Source organism: Castanea sativa, chromosome 7 (assembly GCF_040712315.1).
Source record: "Castanea sativa cultivar Marrone di Chiusa Pesio chromosome 7, ASM4071231v1".
Classification (NCBI taxonomy): Eukaryota; Viridiplantae; Streptophyta; class Magnoliopsida; order Fagales; family Fagaceae; genus Castanea; species Castanea sativa.
Window position 1 is genome coordinate 26,771,179 of NC_134019.1, and position 22,731 is coordinate 26,793,909.

Genomic DNA, 22,731 nt, shown 5'->3' on the forward strand with positions numbered 1-22,731 from the left:
TCTAGAAATAATTTTTTTTTACATCTTAAAAGCAGTGCATACACTTCAAGTATTCAACCCACATTCAAAATAATATAGTTCAACAAAAATATAATATTCATCTAAAAATAAGTTCTTTACACTCTAAAAGAAGTGCATACACTTCAACCCAAATTCTAAACAACATAGTTTAACAAAAATAACATAGTTCAACAAAAATATAATATTCTTTGAACTCGTCAAATGCTAAGTATCAATATTGAAAGAATTGGAGCAAATAGTAGACTAATTCTGACTATGACTACGATTATCATCCATAGAGAGAGAGAGAGAGAGAGAGAGAGAGAGAGCAATAACCGGTTTGAGATTTTGAGTTTGAGAATTGGGCATGAGATTATAAGATAGTAGACTGAGTAGTACGATTGAAATAAAAAAAAATTAAATATTTATAAGAATGTTTACAGATTTAGGGTCTGTATGGTTTAGAGATTTAAGGTTTGTAAAGTTTTAATTTCCAATTATATCACTTGTAAATTTTTTTTAATTACTCACTTTTCTTTTTAAATTTAAAATATATGTTAGATATAAAAAGTATTTGACAAATCTAAAATAAAATGAATATTTATTTGTTACACGAGTTAAACAGGTTGTATTAAATAGGTCATTTCGGGTTGACACTTATAAATTGGTGTCAAATGTGTCTATTGCAGGTTATGCGAGTTGACCCGCTTATGACACGCTTCTTATCATGTCGCTTTCGGGTCAACCTATTTATGACCCAAACCTATTAAGGCACAATCTTAACCCGCAAAAACCCGTGTTGGATTCATGCCGTGTTCACGGGTTAGGTCGAACATTGACACCCCTAATTGAAATGCTAGTTTTTCATTGAATAAATTGTGTGATTGTAGCAAATGGGAAGTTTTCAACATCTCCTCCCTCCTCCAACAAAAGGAGTTGGAAATATGATGTAAGTGGAAACAACCAATTCTTGAGAAAAGTAGTCATTTAGGCAATTGATTAATTTCAGAATACACAAAGTATATCTTCTATGTTGGTGCCTCAGAGTTTGTTTTCTAGATAAAGTTGAGAATATTAAAACCAATGGAGGAGGGGATCTGCAATTGCTAAAACAAATCTTATGAAAAATAAAAATGAATATGATACAAGGAACAATTTTTTTTTTTTAATTTTTTATACAAGATTGAAATTCTGCTCTAGCTTAATTTAAATGTATGTGTGTGTGTCACTCCCTCTTGGAGACTTAAACCTCAGTCATTGCTCCCCACACTCCACCAAGTATAAGTACTTGTGGAATGACCATCGCACCAATGATGTGCGGTGGTGATACATGGAACAATCTTAATATATGGTTGGTTTTACAAAATTTCAGTGTCTAATTATGAAGCTATAAAACCGAGTAGTTTCACATTAACAAAATAATCTTCAAAAATATATTATGCGTGTTCATTATAGATTATTTGTCAAAGTCTTATAGATCAAGGGTATTGATTGATATCATTCATGAGGAAGAATACGGTTTGAATCCTTTTTCTTCCGATTATTATAACAAATTTTTTTTTTATAAAAAAGTTATAACTTAATTTGATTAGATAAAAATAAACTATATTTGACTAAGTTGTATATAAAAAAACAAGACTTTAAAATCTGTAACTGAATAAATAAGTTGACTTTATTTATAAATTAAGCAGTAACAACTAACAAACAAAGGTATGTAATGTAATAAATGTTTTTGATAGTCTATGTTATTCATAAAATTTCAATAATATTATTAGGGGAAAAGAGAAAAATGTATCCTTGTGGGCTTAAACCTTATGAGAAATTGGAAATTAAATTAATACATCGATACTACTCTTTTTTTGGGTAAATGCATAGATTAAACATAAATCATTATGTTACAAAATAGCTTAAAGGGTGTTTAGTAGGGGTGTTTAAACAACAACTTTTAGTGTTTAAACTCCACAACACTTTTTAACCCACATACATTTTTACAACACTTAAATAATGATGCTAGAAAATTTTAACCAGACGGGCCCTTAGCTTTATCAAAAGCTAGCAAATTCTCCACCACTAGGCGGAGTTAAAAAAAAAAAAAAATTAACAAAGCTTACTATTATGATACAAGCCTTAATTTAACCTAAGGTAGGCTATTTTCTAGATAAGATTCTCTCAAATTTATTTGCTGTGTAAGTTATCCACTTATTATCCCTTATTTTTATTTAGATGTAAGATATTAGACATTTAAAAATTAAATAAACGTCAACATTATGTTAAAAATGAGAGAGATTTTTTTTTAGTAAAGTAATACTTATTAGAACAAAAAAAAAAAAAAAAGCAATAGTAGTGTTTTAAACTGAGTTTATAATATATTACATAATCATAGTAAAGCTACGCGAGAGATTTAGAATTCAATTGAAGGAATTCTTTTATTTTGTCGTGGGAAACATATAATTTTTTTTTTCATGGCCATATATTTACCTTTTTTTTGTCCACAATCATGAATTCATTGAATTTGAAGGTTGAACTTGGAGCTTTTGGATACCCGTGGGTATGTAATAGTCCTTCCAAAGAAGAGAAAAACAAAGAAATAAACATGATTATATTAAGTTATTAACAACAACAACATAACATTAACATAACGTCCTTCCAAAGATTCGCAAAACCCCAAACGCAAACCCAAAAAAAAAAAAAAAACTCTCACCTGCACTGCGGCCACTCTCAAATCTCACCCTCAGTCCTCACCCACTCACCTACTCTCTCTCTCTCTCTCTCTCTCTCTCTCTCTCAAAACCCAGAAAAATATCACACACACACACTCTTCTTCTTCTGAGAATGCTGAAGAATCTTCCACAAACCCACTTCTCCATTCTCGTTTCTTCAATAATTTCTTGATCTCTTTTTGCACTATGAAACCCACTTGGGTTTTGTGTTGAAACTTCAGAACTTTGAAACAGAAACAGAAAACCCTTGTTGGGTTCAGAGGCAATGTGAAAGAGAGAGAGAGAGAGAGAGTGTGTGAAAGAGACAGAGAAAGAAGAAAACTTTTTTCTGTTCACAAAACCCATCTATAATGGTGGCTGCTATTTCTGAAGCAGCAGCTACTTCCACAAACCCCAAAGAAAGAGAAACCCATCATCATCATCTTCAAAGGCCTCCTCTTCTTCCTTCTGAGAAAGACAATGGCTTTGCAAACCCAAATCCTCGAAGACCCAGAGGCCGTCAAGTCTCTTCAAGGTACATGTCTCCTTCTCCTTCTACTACTTCCACTTCCACTTCCACTTCAACTACAACTACAACTACAACTACTTCTTCTTCTTCCTCCTCTTCTTCTACTACTTCTACTTCTAGAAGATTCCAATCTCCTTTACTTTCTCGCTCCTCAAATTCCGCACATGTATCTACTCCTTTACCTTCTTCCACGGCTCCGAAGCGGTCCCAATCGGCGGACCGGCGGAGACCCATTACGCCTCGGCCCATGACGGCGATCCCCGACGCAAGACACAGCAATGTGGCCGAAGTATCGGCGGCTACGAAGCTTTTGGTCACTTCTACTCGGAGTCTATCGGTGTCGTTTCAAGGTGAGGCCTTTTCGCTTCCGATTAGCAAGACGAAAGCGCAGACGCCGGCAACTCCGAGCTTGAGCAATGGGAGGAAGGGCACGCCGGAGCGGCGGAGGGGGACACCGGTTAGAGGAGGAGATCAGGCAGAGAATTCTAAGCCACTTGAGCAGCATAGGTGGCCTGGTAGGATCCGGCAAGCGAATTCGGGGGCTGCGGCTAATTTGAGCTCGAAGAATCCGTCTTTGTTTAGGAGTTTGGATTGTGGGAATGGTGTTAGTGTTGTTGATAAGAGGATAGGTGGAATGGGATCTGGGATGGTTGTTAAGGCATTGCATAATTCATTGATGGTAGATGAGGGTAGAAGGGCTTCTTTTGATGGTAGATTGAGCTTGGATTTGGGCAATGCTGAGTTATTGAAAGTTTCTCAGCAAAACCCAGATGCCAGTTCTGTACACGAGTCTTCTGTGCCTTCTGATCTCACTGCATCTGATACTGATAGTGTGTCCTCTGGTAGCACTTCAGGAGTGCAAGATGTTGGTGGGGTTGTTGCCAAGGGAAAACCTCGAGGGATTGTTGTGTCAGCTAGGTTTTGGCAGGAGACTAATAGCAGGTTGCGGCGCCTGCAGGAACCAGGGTCGCCATTATCAACAAGTCCTGGTTCTAGAATGAGTGTGCCAGGAAAGTTTGGTCAGTCAAAAAAGTTTGTTAGTGATAGCCCAATCTCTTCTCCTCGAACAATGGCTTCACCTATTAGGGGAGGATCGAGGCCTGCGTCGCCAAATAAACTTTGGACATCTTCAGCTTCGTCTCCTTCGAGGGGGATTGCTAGTCCTTCTCGGGTCAGGAATTCTGTTACTGGCTCGTTAAGTAGTAATTCAAGTAGTACACCTTCGATTCTCAGTTTCTCTGTCGATATTCGGAGAGGGAAGATGGGGGAAGAACGGATTGTTGATGCACACTTGTTGAGGCTTCTGTATAACCGGTACTTGCAATGGCGGTTTGTAAATGCAAGGGCAGATGCAACCTTCAAGGTGCAGAGACTGAATTCTGAGGTATGGTTATCAGGCTATTTCAATATAGTAATATACTGATTGTGGTATCTTCTTTTTATTCTTCTAATTCAATTAATGTTTGTATAGACTTGGTTTCCATTAGTCAGAGATGATTTGGACTTGTCTTTTAGTGTCATCTTGAACACTCTTCTACATGACAGTAGCAAGTTTAAAGCAACAATTACAATGTTTTGAATGTTAAAATGAAATCATAGTGGCACCTCAATACATTAACTCTTCCCTGTTGGATTCCTTTTCTTAGAGAGCACTGGATTTTTTTGTTCAATTTAATATTTAACTAGTTGGTAATTCATACAAGGCATAGTAAAGTATAACAAAATATAATTTTTTTTCTCTTTTATTTTTGTCTAAATATGAAATTTAATAATTATTGTAATTATTAATAGGATTTATTATGATTGCATATTTGTGTTAGTATATAGAACTATCTATTCTATTCTACCATATAAAGAAAATACAGCATGACAATTTATCAAAAAAAGAAAAAAGAAAATATGATATGGAAAGATTCTAAATTATATATAGTAATAGAATTTAATATCAATTAAAAAATATATATTAGAATATGAACGTATAAATTGTGAGGATTCAAAAGCTTATGTGGAAAAATTTTATTAGGTCAACCAAAAGTCAATTGCATTTGGTTATATGTATATATATATGTATATATTTGGCGTTAGATAATTCGTTTGACCTTCAACATCAAAGATGGGTTTGAGAGTTTGGCAAGTTTTCAGATTCTATACATTGAATGTAAATGTATGGCGAGATGCATATTGTTTGATAGAAATGGCATATTGCAAGTAGTGATAACACAAAAGGATATAACTGTTCATTTGAGAATTGTAGACTGAATATTAGGGGGAAGGATCTTAAGCAATTTGCAATGGTGCTTTTAGGATGTTCAAGTATTAAAGTGACATGCAGACCTAAGCAGTCACTACTCACTAGAAATAGAGCCAGGCTAGACGATGATGAAGGATGCTGCATTCTCAATTGGAAGGACTTTATGATTTCTATTGATGTCTTTATTTAAGCCTCTATGTGGTGAACTTAATTGCAACTCAATTTCTTGAGCTTCTAGTAGTAAAAAAGAAATTTTTTAATATTATGGGTTGGTGAATTTTTAAATGGTTTATCACTCTGTAAGATTGGGTACTGTGAACCCCATTGCATGGCTATTCTAAGTGGTCTTTACGATTTAAGGAAAGTTGGATGGAATTAGTGTGCTGTCAGACAAGCAACTGTTGAGGATTGTGCGGCCAACTGGAGCAAGTATTTAACCGTAATTGCAGACAATTATTATATACTTTCACATGGCTTTGTAGGCATGTGGAAAATGAATGAGACTCTTTTAATCCAGCACCCCTTTCTTGTCATTACTATGAATCGAAAGAGAGCTTTCATCCTTGTCTTTACACTAGTAAATACTGATTGTGGATTAAGCAGACTTGTTTTAAAGAGGTGGAGAGTAAGGTTAAGGAGGATTGTTCTAAGTTCCAATTATTCTAATTTCAATTGGGTAGTTGATGTAGCCATGGAAACTTAATTTGTTACTGCTTTGCAAACTTTTCTATTCAAGATTTATTTTGCTAGAATGGCAGTTGATTCAAGAACTTAGATATTGTAAACTTAGATCGGTGCTGGGAAAGGAGAAGATTCTTGTGGCCTACTATAATTACTTCAGTTTAATTGCAAAATGGGTTGTGTTAAATTCCTTTTAAGTTTGTCAGTGTTTCTAATACCAACCTTATCTACATCTACTTGTCAAAATGTAAAAAATGAGTAGGTTTATTAAATAATTTTTGTTCATATTTTATGCAGTAACCCAAAGTGTGCCTTTTTCCAGACATCTAATAATCCTTTCCTTTCTTGCCTCATAATGTTGCACAAGATTTATATTAGCTCAGGATTTGGTTATTGTTATTAGATTTCCTGTTTAGCTGCAAACAAACCTGATCATAATTTGCCCAATTCCTTATAAGATTACTCATCAGATTGTTTGAGATCTATAATCTAGTACACCCATTTAAGGAATCTTGATTTTCTGATTGTTGCGATAATTTCAACTAATGCATTGATACTTTCTGTTTGGTTTTGCTTTTTCTTTGCAGTCAGTGTGTTTTAACTATGCTAGGTCATTGTTTTTAATTTCAGAACTTGCTGTCACATCCTAGTAAAAAAATATTTGTGGTAGCATCTCTGGCCGCATTTGATGTAGCTATAAATCAGTTAGCTGCGAAACTTTTCAAAATGATTACGGCAATATTTAGTTCACTGGTCTTATCTGAATGTTTTTCTTTGCATCAGAAAAATCTATGGAATGCATGGGTAACAATTTCAGAACTACGGCATTCTGTCACACTTAAAAGAATCAAGTTACTATTGCTGAGGCAAAAGTTGAAGCTAACTTCCATCCTCAGGGGACAAGTAAGATTCAGAGTTTTACATTATTTAAATCAGTTCCATGTTTGTTATCCACTTGGCTCTTAAATTCCCAGTGACTTTGAATGTGGTATATAATTGGAAATATTATCTGCTTGTCCAGTTTTATAAACTTTAGGAAAGGTAATCAATCATTCACATTATAATGTAGAAACCCAGTGACAAGTTAGATTCGGGGATTTACTATATTTAAATCACTTTGATATTTAATTAAGCACTTGGCTTGTAAATACCCATTGACTTTGAATTCGGTACATGGAAATCCACTTGTCCAATTATATAAACTGTAGCCTGTGGGAAAGCCGGAAAGCTATTCAATCATACACATCTATTTAATGTAGAAAATTTTGGGGAACTATTTTTTGCTCAGCCTTGAGCACTGTGTCAAATTTTGGGGAGGCTTTCTTGCAAGTGAATTTCTTTCTTCCATTTAGCACTTATGAATTACAGTTACATTCTTTTTTTTTGTTTTTGATAAGTAATAAGAATAGTATTAATCATGAAAAAAGAATTAATAAAGCAAATACAAGGTGTTCATGATGGTGAACACAAGAAAAAGCAACAAACAACAACAAAGATAGAAAAAGCAGCTTAGGGGATAATACTAAGGGAAGAAAGAAACTCAATGATGGAAGAACAAGTCGAAGAAGCCTAGCTCCTAGACCAATCAAACAGAGTAGTGTGGCATAGAGCTTGTAACTGAACATTCAATTTCTTTTTAGCCTCAAAAGAGCGTCGATTTCTTTCCATCCAAACAACCCACATCAAATAACCAGGAACCATATTCCAAATATCCGAAGAAAATTTCCCCAGCCAAAAACTCCAACAAGACACCAAACTCTCCACAGAACTTGGCATGGCCCTTTGGATCCCAAATACCTATAACATTCGTACCCACAATGAGTGAGCTACAGGAAAGTGTAGGAGAAGATGATCCACAGTTTTCTCATTGCAGCAGCACATACAACACTGATTTGCCAAAGGGAGACCCCGGAGCATCAGATTATCCAAGGTAAGTATCTGACCATGTGCTACTGTCCACATGAAAAAAAACCACCCTTTTAGGAATCTTAACAAATCATGAAGTGAAACCCATAAATATTAATTCAGTAACACGAACCTAATACTGTCTGCTGCCATTGAAACATGACTAAAATATAGAACTTGTTAGAAATGGCCACCCTAGATTACTAGTGAGTGTTCAGATTTTGGACAATAAAGGGACAGCTACAAGACAGAATAGCAACAAAAACATTGAAATTCTAGACCTCTCCCATTCTGTAATTCAAATCCCACTGTTAGCAGCACATTGGAAGTTTTACCAACATGAGTTTCCCGTCATTAAGAAGCAGTCAAGCAACAATTTTTGGCTTTTTACGAGGCTGTTACAATTCTTTATTCAGGCCTTTTGACATGAAACAACAGAAATCATGTTCAAAGAATCTTCCACCCCAAGTTCTTTGTAGTCCCTTTTGAATCGTTTAGATGTTTAAGCTGTACTTGGTGCTAATATGAGAACAGTACAGTATGTTTTCTGTTGTTGGGTGGTGGCAGGGAACTGGAAAAACAACAGTGGCGGAGGAGATAAAGGAAAGAATAAAACTGCATATGTTCAAAATTCAAATCCTAGAGATTTCAGCCGTAATAACCGTGATACTTGCAAGGAAAGTATTCAAGGACAGAGGGAGCAACTTAGGGCAAAGATTTTGTCAACAATAAATGGAATTGAGAGTAATGGTATAAAATCAAAGTTGACCTTGGATCTTTTTATGCGTATGGAGCGTGGGAACGATGGGAGATGGGCTATAGTGTGGCCTGAGGTTAATGAAGTGGGCCCAAAAGTGGTGCAATCTCTAAAGCCCACTGTTCATAATGTTATTACTTCTAACCCACTTAATATAGCCAAGCCCAAATCTGTTTGGAGGCCACGCCAAAGCCATACTTTGGTAAACGCCCACAGTCACTGTTTAAAATCTGGGTTAGCTACCATGGTGATCTCACACATTACGACCATGCCTTCAAACTCAGGTTCGAAATCGCAAGATGCGGTGGTTCTCTCATCAGTAGTATCGGCTAGCTCAGAAGCCAACAAGCTAGTTTCGGCGGAGGCCCACATTCGGCGCATTTCGATTCAAGATATGCCACTATCATGGAACCTGTACCTCTGTCTCTTGTCTCACCATCTGTATCAGCAAGCCCAAGTACCGACAAGTTAGTTTCAAATGGTTCTTGCTTGGTGCTTTCCGATACCAATTCTGACTGCGAATTTGCGGTTCTTCAAAGTAAGTTACAACATATTCTGTCGTCGCATGCTATTGAACCCAGGAAGACTTGGGGTACATCAGAAAAATGGGTTCTCGAACTCAATTGAGATCAAAAGCCAATTGATAGATAGTGCTTTGGTTTCTGATGTTGATGTGGAACAAAAGGAACTTATTAATCTAGGGAATAGGCTTTAGATTATACAAAGTAATTCTAAATGGGATATGGTGCTTGTGGGGGATGTTGATTCTGATTGTTCTTTAGAGGACGCTGGTGATTTGGTTGATGTATGTCAGCACTATGAGGATTCTTTAGAGCCACTGAGCGTATCCCCTTTGGCTATGTCAAGTTCAATGGAGGCTCCAGTTACAAGGGATCATTCAGACAGGGTTGAAGATGTTTCACCACAAATGTCTCAATGGTTTCAAAGTAAATTCCAGGGGTTTGATAATTTTTTGGAGACTTTAGTTGAGGGGTTGGAAGAAGTGGCAACAAGTCTTCTCCAGGCTGTTGAAGCGAAGATGAAACAGAGGGAGTCTGAGTTTGCTCTAAAAATGAAAATAAAGGGAGGTGGGAGGGGTTTACGGGAACTATGGAGCTTATTTAGTTCTGTTAATTATGACTCTTCTTCAGTTAGGCCTCGTAGTGTTAGTAGGGAGAGGGCTTTGATTATGTCTAAATGAATTTGAAGATTTTATCTTGGAATATGAGAGGCTTGTATGAAAGGGATAAAAGGCTTCAAATGAAGAACCTTATCAGAATGTGGCGAGCTGATATCATATGTATACAAGAGACAAAGATGGAATTGATTACTAGGGGCTTTGTTAGAAGTTTATGGATTTGTTAGAAGTTTATGGGGTTGTTACTATGTGGATTGGGTGTACTTGGTTTCTTTGGGCGCCTTAGGAGGGATTTTGGTTGTGGGATAGTAGGGTAGTGGAGAAGTTAGAAGAAGCTGTGGGGCATGACTCAGTTTCTTGCAGATTCAAGAATGTGGTTTGAATGGGCATTCATTGGTGTTTATTGTCCTAATGTGGACAGGGAGCGTAGATTTTTGTGGGAGGAATTGTTGGGTCTTCATAGTTGGTGGAACGTGCCTTGGTGTGTCTCAGGGGATTTCAATGTTGTTAATGTTCCAATGGAGCGATTAGGGGCTGTTAATTTTACTCAAGCAATGCATGACTTCTCAGGTTTCATTTCTGTGCATGGTTTGTTGGATATCCCTATGGCAGGTGGTAGGTATACATGGTCCAATTCCATCTTTGGATCCAGGATAGATTGTTTCCTTTTTTTCTCTTGATTGGGGAGATCATTATCCCAATATGTCACAAAGGAGGTTGGCTAGAGTCTTATCTGATCACTTTCCAATTATCCTGGAGGGTGGTGGCGTGGTGCAATTCGGAAGGGATGAAGACCTTTTCGTTTTGAGAATATGTGGCTCCAAGTGGAATGTTTTGTGGGGAAGGTGAAAGATTGGTGGGATTCTTATCAATTCCAAGGTACACCTACCTACAGAATGGCCATGAAAATAAAAGCCCCGAAGGCAGACTTGAAGAAGTGGAATGAATTGGAGTTTGGAAATGTGGCTGTAAAAAAAATACAACTATGGAGTGATTTGAATGCTTTGGACACAAAAGAGGAAGTGGTAGTTCTATCAGAAGAGGAGAAGTTAGAGAAGGCAAGGATTCAAATAGAATTTTAAAAAATCAGCATTTTGGAAGAAATTAGTTGGGGGCAAAAATCAAGAATGCTCTACTTGAAGGAGGGGGACAGCAACACAAAGTTCTTTCATCAAATGGCTAACTCACATAGAAGAAACAATGCAATTACTAATCTCAAGGTTGATGGGGTCCTGACTTTTGAACAAAAAAGTATAGAGGATTGCATTATTCAGTTTTAGAAAATTTATTTTTGGAACATAAAGTCTATCGCCCACATCCGGATGTGCTGAATTTTCCTAAAATCTTTGATGACTAGGCTGGCTGGTTGGTGAGGCCTTTTGATGATGTAGAAGTTTTTGGGGTAGTTAAAGACTTTGAGGGGGATAAAGCTCTGGGCCCAGATGGCTTCCCTATGGCTTTTTTCCAAGCTTGTTGGGATGTTATCAAATCAGATCTCATGGAGATTTTTCAAGTTTTTTTTGAAAGAGGCCAGTTCGAGAAAAGTTTAAATGCAACCTTTATCTTCTTGATTCCCAAAAAGTCAGATGCAGTAGAGGTGATTGGGGATGTTATTTCAGAGTCTCAAAATGCCTTTGTAAAGAATAGGGCAGATTCTAGACTCATGTCTCATTGCAATTGAATGTTTGGATAGTAGGCTGAGATCAGGAATTTCGGGGGTGTTATGCAAGTTGGATGCAAGTTGGATGTGGAGAAGGCTTATGATCATGTGAATTGGAGTTTCCTAATGTATACGCTTGAGCGGCTTGGGTTCCCATAAAAATGGAGAAAATAAATTTTTTACTGTATATCCACGGTCAAATTCTTAGTTCTGATTAATGGAGCTCCATGTGGTTTTTTTGAGAATTATAGAGGCTTATGACAAGGTGATTTTTTGTCTTCATTATTATTTGTTGTTGTTATGGAGGCAACAAATGATGGATAAGGCAGTGACGGAAGGTCAATTGTTTGGATTTAGTGTGAGTACCTCCACAGGCTATCACTTACAGGTAACTCATCTTCTCTTTGCAGATGATACGTTGGTTACGTGTGATGCTAATATTGAAAAGATGTTTTTGTGCCTGATTTTGTCATGGTTTAAGATTGTATTGGGATTGAAAATTAATTTGGATAAGTCTGAACTAGTTCTTGTGGGAGTGGTTCCAAATTTTGAGATGCTAGTAGATGCATTGGGTTGTAAGCAGGGCTCACTTCCTATGAAATATTTAGGCCTTCCATTGGGTGCAAAATGGAAAGATAGCAGCTTGGAATCCCATCATTGAGAAGGTGGAAAGGAGGTTAGCAGGATGGAAAAGATTGTATCTATCCAAAGGGGGAAGACTTACTCTCATAAAAAGTACTTTATCCAAATTACCTACTTATCTCCTTTCCCTTTTTCCAATTCTTGTAGATATAGCATACCGTATAGAACAACTTCAACGAAATTTTCTTTGGGGTGGTCTGGGAGATGATTCTAAACGTCACTTGGTGAATTGGTCCAAGGTATGCTCTCCTATCCAGTCTGGGGGTCTAACAATTCGAAATTTGAGATACTTTAATGAAGCACTATTGGGAAAATGGTTGTGGAGATTTCGGTATGAGAGAGAAGTGTTATGGAGAAGGGTTATAAGTGCTAAATATGGAGTTTAGGAGGGAGATTGGTGCTCTAATTCTGTTCTAGTCTCCTATGGGGTGAGTTTTATGGAAAACTATTAGTAGTGGTTGGTCTACTTTTTCTCGCTACATTCACTTTTAGATTGGAGATGTGACTAGAGTGAAATTTTGGCATGATGTCTGGTGTGGGGATAATCCTTTGAGTACGTGTTATCCATATTTATTTAGAATCAGTAATGATAAGGAGGCTTATGTGGCTGATCTCATGCAGTTTCCTAATAGGATTCTTTTTTGGGACTTAGAATTCCTGCGAGAAATTCATGATAGAGAATCAGATTCTTTGTCTGTTTTTTGGAATGTTATATATGGAGTCTCATTGAGAGGTATTGGTGAGGATAAGATGTGTTGGACACTTGCTAAGAGCAAGGGGCTTTGAGGTAAGCAATTACTATCAGGCTTTGTTGGGTGTATGTACTCAATCCTTCCCTTGGAGAAGTATTTGGAAGCAAAAGGTTCCTTCTAGAGTTGCATTTTTTGTTTGGATTGCAATTTTGGGAACTATCCTGACTATTGATAATTTACGTAAGAAGAAGGTGTTGATTCTAGATTGGTGTTATATGTGCAAAAGTAATGGAGAATCAGTAGACCATCTTTTACTACATTGTCCTATTGTTTACTAGTTGTGATCTATGGTGTTCACCTTGTTTGGTATCCACTGGGCGATGCCAAAGATTGTAGTTGAGTTCCTTGCTTGTTGGCAAGGAAATTTTGGTCATCATCGAAATGGTGTTATTTGGATGGATGTCCCTCATTGTTTGATGTGGTGCATTTGGCGGGAGAGAAACACCCGGTATTTTGAAGATTTTGAAAGGGCTATAACTGATTTAAAACTTTTATTCTTTAAAACTCTATCGAACTGGATGTCTATCATAGGAAGTAATTCTATTTTTTCGGTCTATGATTTGATGGATGCTTGTAATTTATGTATTTGATTATGTTGGTCCATTGCTGTATACTTCTTGTATATTCAAGTGACTCATTATTAAGTTCTTGAATAAAATTTCCTTTAATTATAAAAAAAAAAAAAAGTTTTCTGTTGTTGGGTTCCCAAGGTAGATAACCTTTCAAGCAATAAGGCTTTGGACTTGCCTACTGAACTCTTCCCATTCTTCCATAAAATTTTGGAAAAATTACATTTTACTACCCTAAACTATAATATTAGTAGGACAAGAGATGCTTTGGTCTCTGAGGTTATGTGCTTTGTAAATGGGAGAGTTTCTTGGGACATCCAGTTTCGTCGGTTAGTGAATGAACAAGAGTCACATTCTTTGAATTTGTTTATGGTTTTGATATACTCCACAAAGGTGCGGGGTGTTGGTTCTGACGTTCTTTGTTGGATGTCAGTTAGCAGACGAGGTTTTAAGGTAAGTGGGTATTACCATTCTATTTCCCCTTCTACTGGCAGTTCTTTCCCTTGGAAAATGGTGTGGCAATCGAAGGTTCCTCCTCGGGTAGCTTTTTTCTCTTGGACTGCGGCTTTAGGCAAGATTCTAACTATAGACAACCTTCGGAAGAGGCATTTTGTTGTCCTTGAGTGGTGTTTTATGTGCAAAAGGTGTGGGGAGTCTGTAGATCATCTCCTCCTTCATTGTCCTATAGCCTTTGAGATGTGGAGTATGATCTTTAGCTTGTTTGGTGTTTGTTGGGTGATGCCTCAGAGGGTATTGGATTTGTTGGATTGTTGGACATGCAAATTCAGGCGTCATCGTAATGTAGTTATTTGGAGGCTTGTGCCGCACTGTTTGATGTGGTGTATTTGGCGGGAACGGAATTCTAGAAGCTTTGAGGGTCGTGAACGGTCCATGATTGAGCTTAAGTCTTTCTTATTTTTTACTCTTCTCGAATGGTGTCTTGTTTTACCATCTTTTTCATGTATTTCCCTTCCTTTGTTGTTAGATCATTGTAATATGGTTTCTTGATGTTTTGCCTTTTTGTACATTTCCTATGTACTAGGCTCTGTGTTTTTTTAAAATTTCTTTATTACTTATCAAAAAAAAAAAACTATACCCCAAATCACACTTTGAATCCTAAACTTTCAGAATACACAACTAATCCTAAACTATAACCAATGTTACACTTTGCACTTTGCCGTCACTTCTTCCGTTATCTTAGACAACACCATGTGAAAAAAAACCCAATTTCCCCTCTTCTCAATCCCTCAAAAACAAAGTAGAAATTACACTTTACAATTCTAAACTATACTTTAAATTACATTTTACACCTTAGATTTTTGTTTTCCATCCAAAACAATGCCAAAATTGACAGCGAGGTGCAAAGTGTAACGCAGATTGTAGTTTAGGGTGTTAACCGTGCATTTTGAACGTTTAGGGTGCAAAGTTTAATTAAAGTGTAATTACCCTTGAAAATTCTTCCTAAGTGTGCATTCCTTTTGTCACTTCTCCTATGATTTTAAGCTTGGGGTTAAAGAATTTATTAACACTAATACTCAATTATTATTTAAAGGTTGTGCTTAAAGTGTAATCTGACCAAAGACTACCCTTATATCTCATACAATCTTACTCATAACATGTGATATACATGGAAGATTAATTTGTTACAACTTTGCAAATTCGTCTATTTAGGAGTTATTTTATTGGGTCCACATGTGAAGTCCAATTGAAGTAAAAGTCACGTGGTTTTAATTGTTTGGTGATTTGTATCTAGGACTAAAACAGTTTTTAATTCAAGTGATGCCTGTCTTGGTTTTCTTAGATCACTCTAAGAAAAAAAAGGGGGTTGGGGGGGATAAAAAAAAAAAACCTTTAGAGGAATCCAGATGACCGAACTTAAAGTTGTAATTAATCTTTTGGACTGAATTCCACTCATGTCATTAAATGAGCTCATTGAGCTGGTGAGAGGTCTTGAGGCTCTAGGAATATGGCTATCACAAAATAAAGAGTGTGATAAGCTAAGTATGACCTTGTTTATTGATTTATCTATTTTAAGGTTTCTTATGTCTTCATTTGAGAATTGACTTTATTTCTATAACAGTTGTTCCTAGGGATCCCAGACATGGGATCCTTGGGAGAGCCACCAACTCTGACTACCAATATTTTTTCCCCCCTAGAGTTTGTTCGTTTAGTTTTTCTGATTATAAGGTTTTCACATGCTGCTCTGTGGGTTGGTTGTGTAGTAGTAGTGGTAGTTTTCTGATTTTTTTCCCCTCCTTTTAAAGGAGAGGTGATCCTGGTATGTCATTCTTATCCTGCAATGAACTCTTGGTTTTTATTTTGTATTTTATTCCAAAAAATAAGCCTTAAAAATGGTCTGAATTAATATGTTGGAATATTGGTTGCTGACTTTCTTTGACTTAATAATGTTATGTTTGTTATCATTAATTTAGGGAAGCGCTTCACTTGATGATTTCCCTGTCAGACAAAAGTATTTTGGAGTTGATCTCTGCTGTTTGTTTTATAATTTTTTTTAAAAAAAATCATAAAAGAAGTTTGTTTTACTTGTTGAATGTAGTTGAATTATTTGGAAGATTGGGCCCTTTTAGATAGAGATCACTCTAGTTCTTTGCAAGGAGCAACTGAAGCATTGAAGGCCAGTACGCTCCGTCTTCCAGTTGTTGGAAAAGCAGTAGTATGTACCTTCTCCTTTCGTCTTGATTTTTGTAGATAAATATCAGCTTATCAAAGGCTCAGATATTGGTGCTGTTGAGGTTGCTACTGAGCTTAACTTTAATTTTACAGGCTGATATTCAAAATCTGAAGGACGCTGTGGGTTCAGCAGTTGATGTGATGCAGGTGATGGGATCCTCAATATACTCTCTTGTTTCAAAGGTAATCTCTTTCTTTTTCTTTTGAATTTGTTTCTCCATTTCTTAGGCACTATGCTGCAGTTCATCTGTTAATGACATTATACTTGCAGAAATAAATTCTTACTAAAATAAGAAAATACATATAACTTGTGTTCTGGCTTTTATAATTTTATGGGTAACGCCCTCCACCTTGTTGGTGCTTAGTGTTCCAATTTTTTTTACATATTTGGTTTCAAGCCAAAAGAAGAGAAGGTTTTAGGTAGGTTGTAGCAAACATAAAACTTAGTCAATATGTATTGAGTATGAATCTATGAGTGCAAAAGTGCATGGTGGAGTCACCTCATCTGCATGAGTACCTAGAAGCTAGCTGGCTAGTCATCATTTATATCATGGTTTTATAACCTGATCGGACTGGCCAGTCAGATCAGGTTAACTGGGAACTGGTCACTATTCCGTTTTTTGAGACCCACGAAATTCGTAAAACTCAGCTTTTTGTTAGGAACCGCTCAAACTGCTGTAAAATTGGCCAGTTTGCTAAATTGGGCACAAGTTTTCTGGTCAGATCTGGTTTTCTACCATGGAAAATTTTGCTAAAAAATGCTGCCAACTGTCGATCATGTTCACTGTGGGAAGCATCACGTTGTTTGTTGAAAGTACAAGGTGCCGGAAGCCCAATCCATTGATCCCATTCGTCAAAATTTTTATTCATTTTTTATTCATGATTTTGGTTGGAGAGAGAGAGAGAGAGAGAGAGGTTTGATTTAAAAAAAAATATATATATAAATAAACCTTGGTACCTATCCAAAAAAAAAAAAAAAAGTAAGCCTTGGTTATGAGTTATTACAATGACTGTATGAAACTATAGGCCTTTTTGTTTTGTTTGTTTGTTTGTTTTTTTAAGTGAATGTGTCTAAAGTACCATTTTTCTTTTATTGCATGAGTAGATTGGACTTTCTAGGATATTGTAATATTTGAAATGATAAGAAAATATGTACCTAATCATTGTAATAAATTGTGAAAAGCATCACCTTAACTCTAGTTAAGATATACTTGAACCTCTTTAGATATTTTTTTAGTCAAGAATAGATTGCTAATATTTTACACATTTATTTTATTTATTTCCATAGTAATTAATAATTAGTTGTTAGATTAATTAGTATGTCATCATGGTTCGATCTAAGGTCAAACCTCGCTCTGATTTTAAAATCTTGAACCTGTCCAGTTTCGTATCTTTTAATGGTTTGTTTTTAAAACCATGATTTATACACCAATTCTTTTGAATTCAGGTGAAACTAGGGTTGTGAAAAACCCATGCAAACCCATCCCACTTGCCCAACCTAATCTAAGTACTAACCCAAGCCTTTCTATTGATTTTGTTGACCATTTTGGTCGACACCAGATTCATTATGGCAAACCCATTCCTTTTCAATTGGATATTGGATGGAGGGGAGTTCGACCAATAAATCTAACTGGCCAATCTCTCTCTCTCTCTCTCTCTCTCTCTCTCTCTCTCTCTCCTCCTATGGCAACCCTTGTTTATATGTGAGATGATCTTGATTGTGGCTGTCGGAGGCCAATCCAACATCAGCAAGGCTGAGTATCTGTCGGCAGCCAACACCCTTTCCCTTGTTGTTTGGCTGCTTGCTGTTGTTGTCAACTCGCTAAGCCAACGAAACCTACCGGATCTGACTGATAATGCACCGTTTGATTGATAACCTGATTGTCGTCAGTCGGCATTGGGTGCTGATGTTTGAATCTGAGGTGATCGGGTTGAGTGGTGAGTTCTACATAAACCAACTGAACCTGACCATGAACACCCCCATGTGAAACCGTGATGCTTTGGGGATTTATTTTCCATTTCTAGCCATTTCAAATTTTATATAGTTCCATTCCTACCCTTAACCATTTATGTTTATTTTCTCTGCTTTATAAGAAATACACTCATCTAGTGCCTGTGTGCTTAGCATATGTGGTTCGCTAAAGATATGTATTATACTTAAGGAATTTGAAGAATTCTAGCTGAGATTGGGTTTATATATATATATATATATATATATATATATATAATCTATGATATTGCTGTGGCTCATTGGCCCTGCCCCCTGGTCTCTCCCATGGAGAAAGTCTAGGTTGAAATTCCTCCCCACTTATTGTAAGCAAACAAAACTTTAATGACTAAAATCAATGAACAAGTTTGTGAGTTGAAGCATTTAAGTTAGACTTGTCAGAATTGACATCATTGCTTCCTCAGCTGAGATGTAGTGAGGGTGATTATTTGGCTCTAGCCTCTAGGCTCTGAATCATATATTTCTAATTAATCTCACCTAAAGATGGGTTTGTTTCATTGTCTCATCTGTTAATGGGATGGATCCCCTGTGCCTTAAAATACCAAATACAAAATTCTCTAGCACAGGCATGTTTTTTACATTTTAAGTTTAACCCCTTATTAGTCTGAGTTGTTCCAAGATGTTTGGTCCCAGTTTCTATTTCATTTTTAAAGTTTGGTGAATAGAGGTCGGATCTTGGTGTGATAGCGAGTGCCTTCACCAAAAACGACAGGTTGCGGATTTGAGTTTGGGAACCAGCGTCTTGAAAAAAGTTAGGGGTATGACTGCTTGCCAATCACCTCTCTTGGACCTTGCAAAAGGAGTTTTGTGCAATGGTTACGACATTTTTTAAAGTTTGGTTAATGAGGTTGGTACTTGTTTAGATGTGCAAAGTCAGTGGTTTTAGTCAGTTGGAATTTTGCCGCAAACCTGAACCTAAATCACTGACTGCATAATGGTGCTTGCGTGTCGTTTACTTTCATTAACTGTCAAGGACTTTGTCTTTAGATCTTTGCTACAGTTTTCCACAGTAATATTGGAATATAAGGCCCTGTTTGGATTTTTTTTTATCATCACTTGTCACTCCTCATTCAATTTTCGTCACTCATCACTCGTCACTCATCATTCCTCACTTAAAATACCCCAATTTTCCCAAACCCACCCAAACAGCACTCATCACTCAGTTCTGCCATTACTTTTTGTTTCAAAAAAAAAAAAGAAAAAAAAAAGAAGAAAAGTCAACATATGCGGCTGAACAGTGAGAGATATGCGGCTGGGATTTGTTTCAAAAAAAAAAAAAATTCCAGAAGTCAAACATTGCGGCTGAACAGTGAGAGAGTTGTGAGTTTATTTACGAAAATGCCATTGAAAACAGAGTTTTGGAAACTGAAAACACCCGAAATGTGTTTTCAGTTTTCATAACTCATCACTCAAAAATCAGAGAATTGAGTGATGGAAACAAAAACAGGAAACAAATCCAAATAGACATTTTTTTCGTGGGTCCCACTTATTTTGAGTTATGGGTGATAGAAACAGAGTTATGGGTGATGGAAAACAAAAAACCAAACAGCCTCTAAGCTACTCAAATCTATTGAGCCTTGGGTAAATACTGGGAAAAGTAGACAGTGCAGAAATGTTCTTTCAAATAGATTGACTAAAAGCCATTTGCATATACTTCACCTTATATTGGCAAATCTAATAATGTTTCTAAAACCTTTTCCATTCACAGGTGGAGGAAACGAACTCCTTGGTGACTGAACTTGTGAAGGTGACCGCAAAAGAACGGATTTTGCTTGAGCAATGCAAAGATTTTTTGTCAACTTTGGGGGCCATGCAGGTAAATTTGGCTCTTATGGCCCGTTTGGATGGAGGGGGGAAGGGGAGGCAGTAGAGGGGAGTAGAGTAGAGTTAGCTAAACATAGGCTAATTTTGAGCTAAATCTACTCTACTCTACTCCCCCTCCCTCCCTCCCTCCCTTTCAATCCAAACGGACGATTAGTTTTCCCCATTCTACTTTCATTTTATAGTTTTATGAGCATTATCATCATAAATCTTTTAACAGGTCAAGGACTGTAGCTTGAGAACACATATATTACAACTTAACCGAGTACCAACAACTACCAGCAGCCTGACTACACGTGTGTAGAACTGATCTTATTTGACGATTCACTTTTAATGCTAACTTTACACGCAACCTTTCCCTTATCTACCGGGTGGAGGCAGCACTGGAGGTAATAAGAATGGATTGATTAGCTAGTTTTGGCTTCTCATTTTGCATTTTTGGAACCTTATTTTGGTCTTCTGTGCCATCTATCTTGTGTATCTTTGTATGTGAAGATTACAGAAAATCACTCTTCTTACTAATTAGCTGTACACAATTATTCATCCACCCTTCAAGTCAAAAGGAAATAGATATGTATATATGTAATGTTCCTATCGCTGTTAAATAGTTCATCTTTATATTCTTCATTTGTCATGTGAATGTGATCTTCTGTTTGATTATTTGTGATCGTTTCAATGACGCTGCCGTTATTTTGATGTTAAAATTGATACAGTTATTCAAGGAGATTGCTAGTGCCAAAATTTTATATTGCATAACAAAAATGCCAAGGATTACGATTTGAAATTGGCTTTTAGTAATGCACAATTTCCAAATAATTGAATTAAAAACAATAACTCGGCCTTGAGTAGTTAAGTATCCATAAAATTTTCTCAAGGGGTGTTTTCTGGCATGGATGCAAAAAGTTGCGTTAATATGTCACGGTAAACATCAGCGGATGGTCGTTTTTTTCTTCTTCTTTAGATGAATGTTGTGGGTGATTTTTCTATTAGCAGTTAATCGACAGTTGAAGAGTTGCAGTTAAAATGTATGTATGTATGTTGTCTATTTTTGACCCCAAGTTTCAGAAATCCATTATCAATGAACTGTAGCTTCTTCATTTTATTTTTATTTTTTTGGAGAATTATGCTGTAGCGTTATTTTTTGTTTTCTTGCTAAGAGTTGTATCATCATTTGCTGTTTAGTCCTACGTTTGTAAAATCATATCTTAAACTGCACATACATAGCAAAGCAAGTGGTCTAAGCTCAAGCTTCTTTATCATTGTTATCATCATTAATGTTCTCTTTCTGATAATGAGAGCATCCTCACACAGTAATACTAACACCGCACAAACAGATGATTCCAATCGAATCCTTGGTGGCAGGCCACAAAGAGAGTCGATCTTGCAATTAAACTATAAGACTGGGCATCAATTTTGTGATTTTAGAATCAGCTATATATTGGCAATTTTGTTAACAACAAATTCCATAATTGCTGAAGTGATTGATTGTGAATGGTGGACTATACAAAAGAGTAATACTCTCCCTCTAAATCTCTCTAGTATGAACAAGATCTGATCCCAAATTTCTATAAGATACCAAAATCTCTACTAGTACAGATGTGAACTAAAGTAGCCAGGGGCCATGTCCCTCAAAATCCCACTAAGCTCTTTCATTCTGCATAAACTAGCATTTATATAAATAAAAAATGTATGTTCCAATTTAGGCTACAAGAAAAATGTGTTATGGAGATATCAGATAGATTCTGATCTGAATATTAATACAAAACTTTTAAAAAAAGAAAAAAGAAATAAAGAAAGAACTTTAGATCATTTCCATCAAGTGTGTCAAATGCCAAATATTTGGCATTTAACACACCAAACTCTAAAAAACCACTTTCGTCAAGTGTTTTAAATGCTATAAATATTTGGCATTGATGAACAATGCAATCTCAAATTTGAGACCGCACTGTTTACAAATTGTAAAATTTAAATTATTTTTTTATTTAGGTAGGATCTGCTTACTTTTAAAGAACTTTTAAAGAAAGAATAAAATTGAATGAAGTTGTTAAAAAATTAATAAAAATATTAAAGAAAGAATATTTAAATGAAATTGTAAAAAAAAAAAAATTTTTTGATGTTTGGTATATTGTAAAATGAGGTGTTAAAATTGTAAAATTAGTAGTTTTTTTTTTTTACTAAAAAAAATTAGTGTTTTGAAATTATAAATGTTGAAATTTTTACGATTGTTAATGAAAATGCTATTAGAGCCGAGGGATGGTGAAGAGATGTAGATTTGACGAGTTTGACTATTTTGGTCAGCGACAGCTCACGTTAGAATTTCGGCGCATGCGGAGGTATGGATCAAAGGAGCCCACCACTAACATTCGCTATTGGGGACATTAAACCGTCCTCTCTATCTTTTTTTGAGACTCACTTACATTTTCATTTTCTTAAACACACTACTTGTCGGTCGCCTATTTTTTTTTTTTTTTTTTACACTGCATAGGACATGCATGTTTATTGGTTCCAACCTTTGTTTCAATTTTTGATTTGGTGCTAATGTTCCATGCATGATATAAACAAGACATTTCTTATTTTGATTAAGGGTATGTGGTTAGATCTTATACTTGAACCATGAATATTACAAAT

At 36.2% G+C, this 22,731-nt stretch overlaps 1 protein-coding gene across 1 annotated transcript; it reads left to right on the forward strand.

Moving 5' to 3' along the window:
• Positions 1-2,632: 2,632 nt before the first annotated feature.
• Positions 2,633-20,732, forward strand: LOC142643651 (QWRF motif-containing protein 2). The gene is made up of 6 exons (XM_075818349.1): positions 2,633-4,612; positions 6,944-7,063; positions 16,141-16,257; positions 16,368-16,457; positions 19,991-20,098; positions 20,324-20,732. Exons 1-6 carry the CDS (start codon positions 3,071-3,073, stop codon positions 20,405-20,407), a joined length of 2,061 nt encoding a protein of 686 aa, XP_075674464.1. The 5' UTR covers positions 2,633-3,070; the 3' UTR covers positions 20,408-20,732.
• Positions 20,733-22,731: the final 1,999 nt, after the last annotated feature.

Bases quoted from the DNA above. Each gene is read 5' to 3' on its own strand.
- LOC142643651 (XM_075818349.1), top strand. From the start codon at position 3,071: ATGGTGGCTGCTATTTCTGAAGCAGCAGCTACTTCCACAAACCCCAAA. The intron at 7,064-16,140 runs GTAAGATTCAGA...TGTTGAATGTAG, and splicing joins CTTCCATCCTCAGGGGACAA to TTGAATTATTTGGAAGATTG. The intron at 16,258-16,367 runs GTATGTACCTTC...TTAATTTTACAG, and splicing joins CAGTTGTTGGAAAAGCAGTA to GCTGATATTCAAAATCTGAA.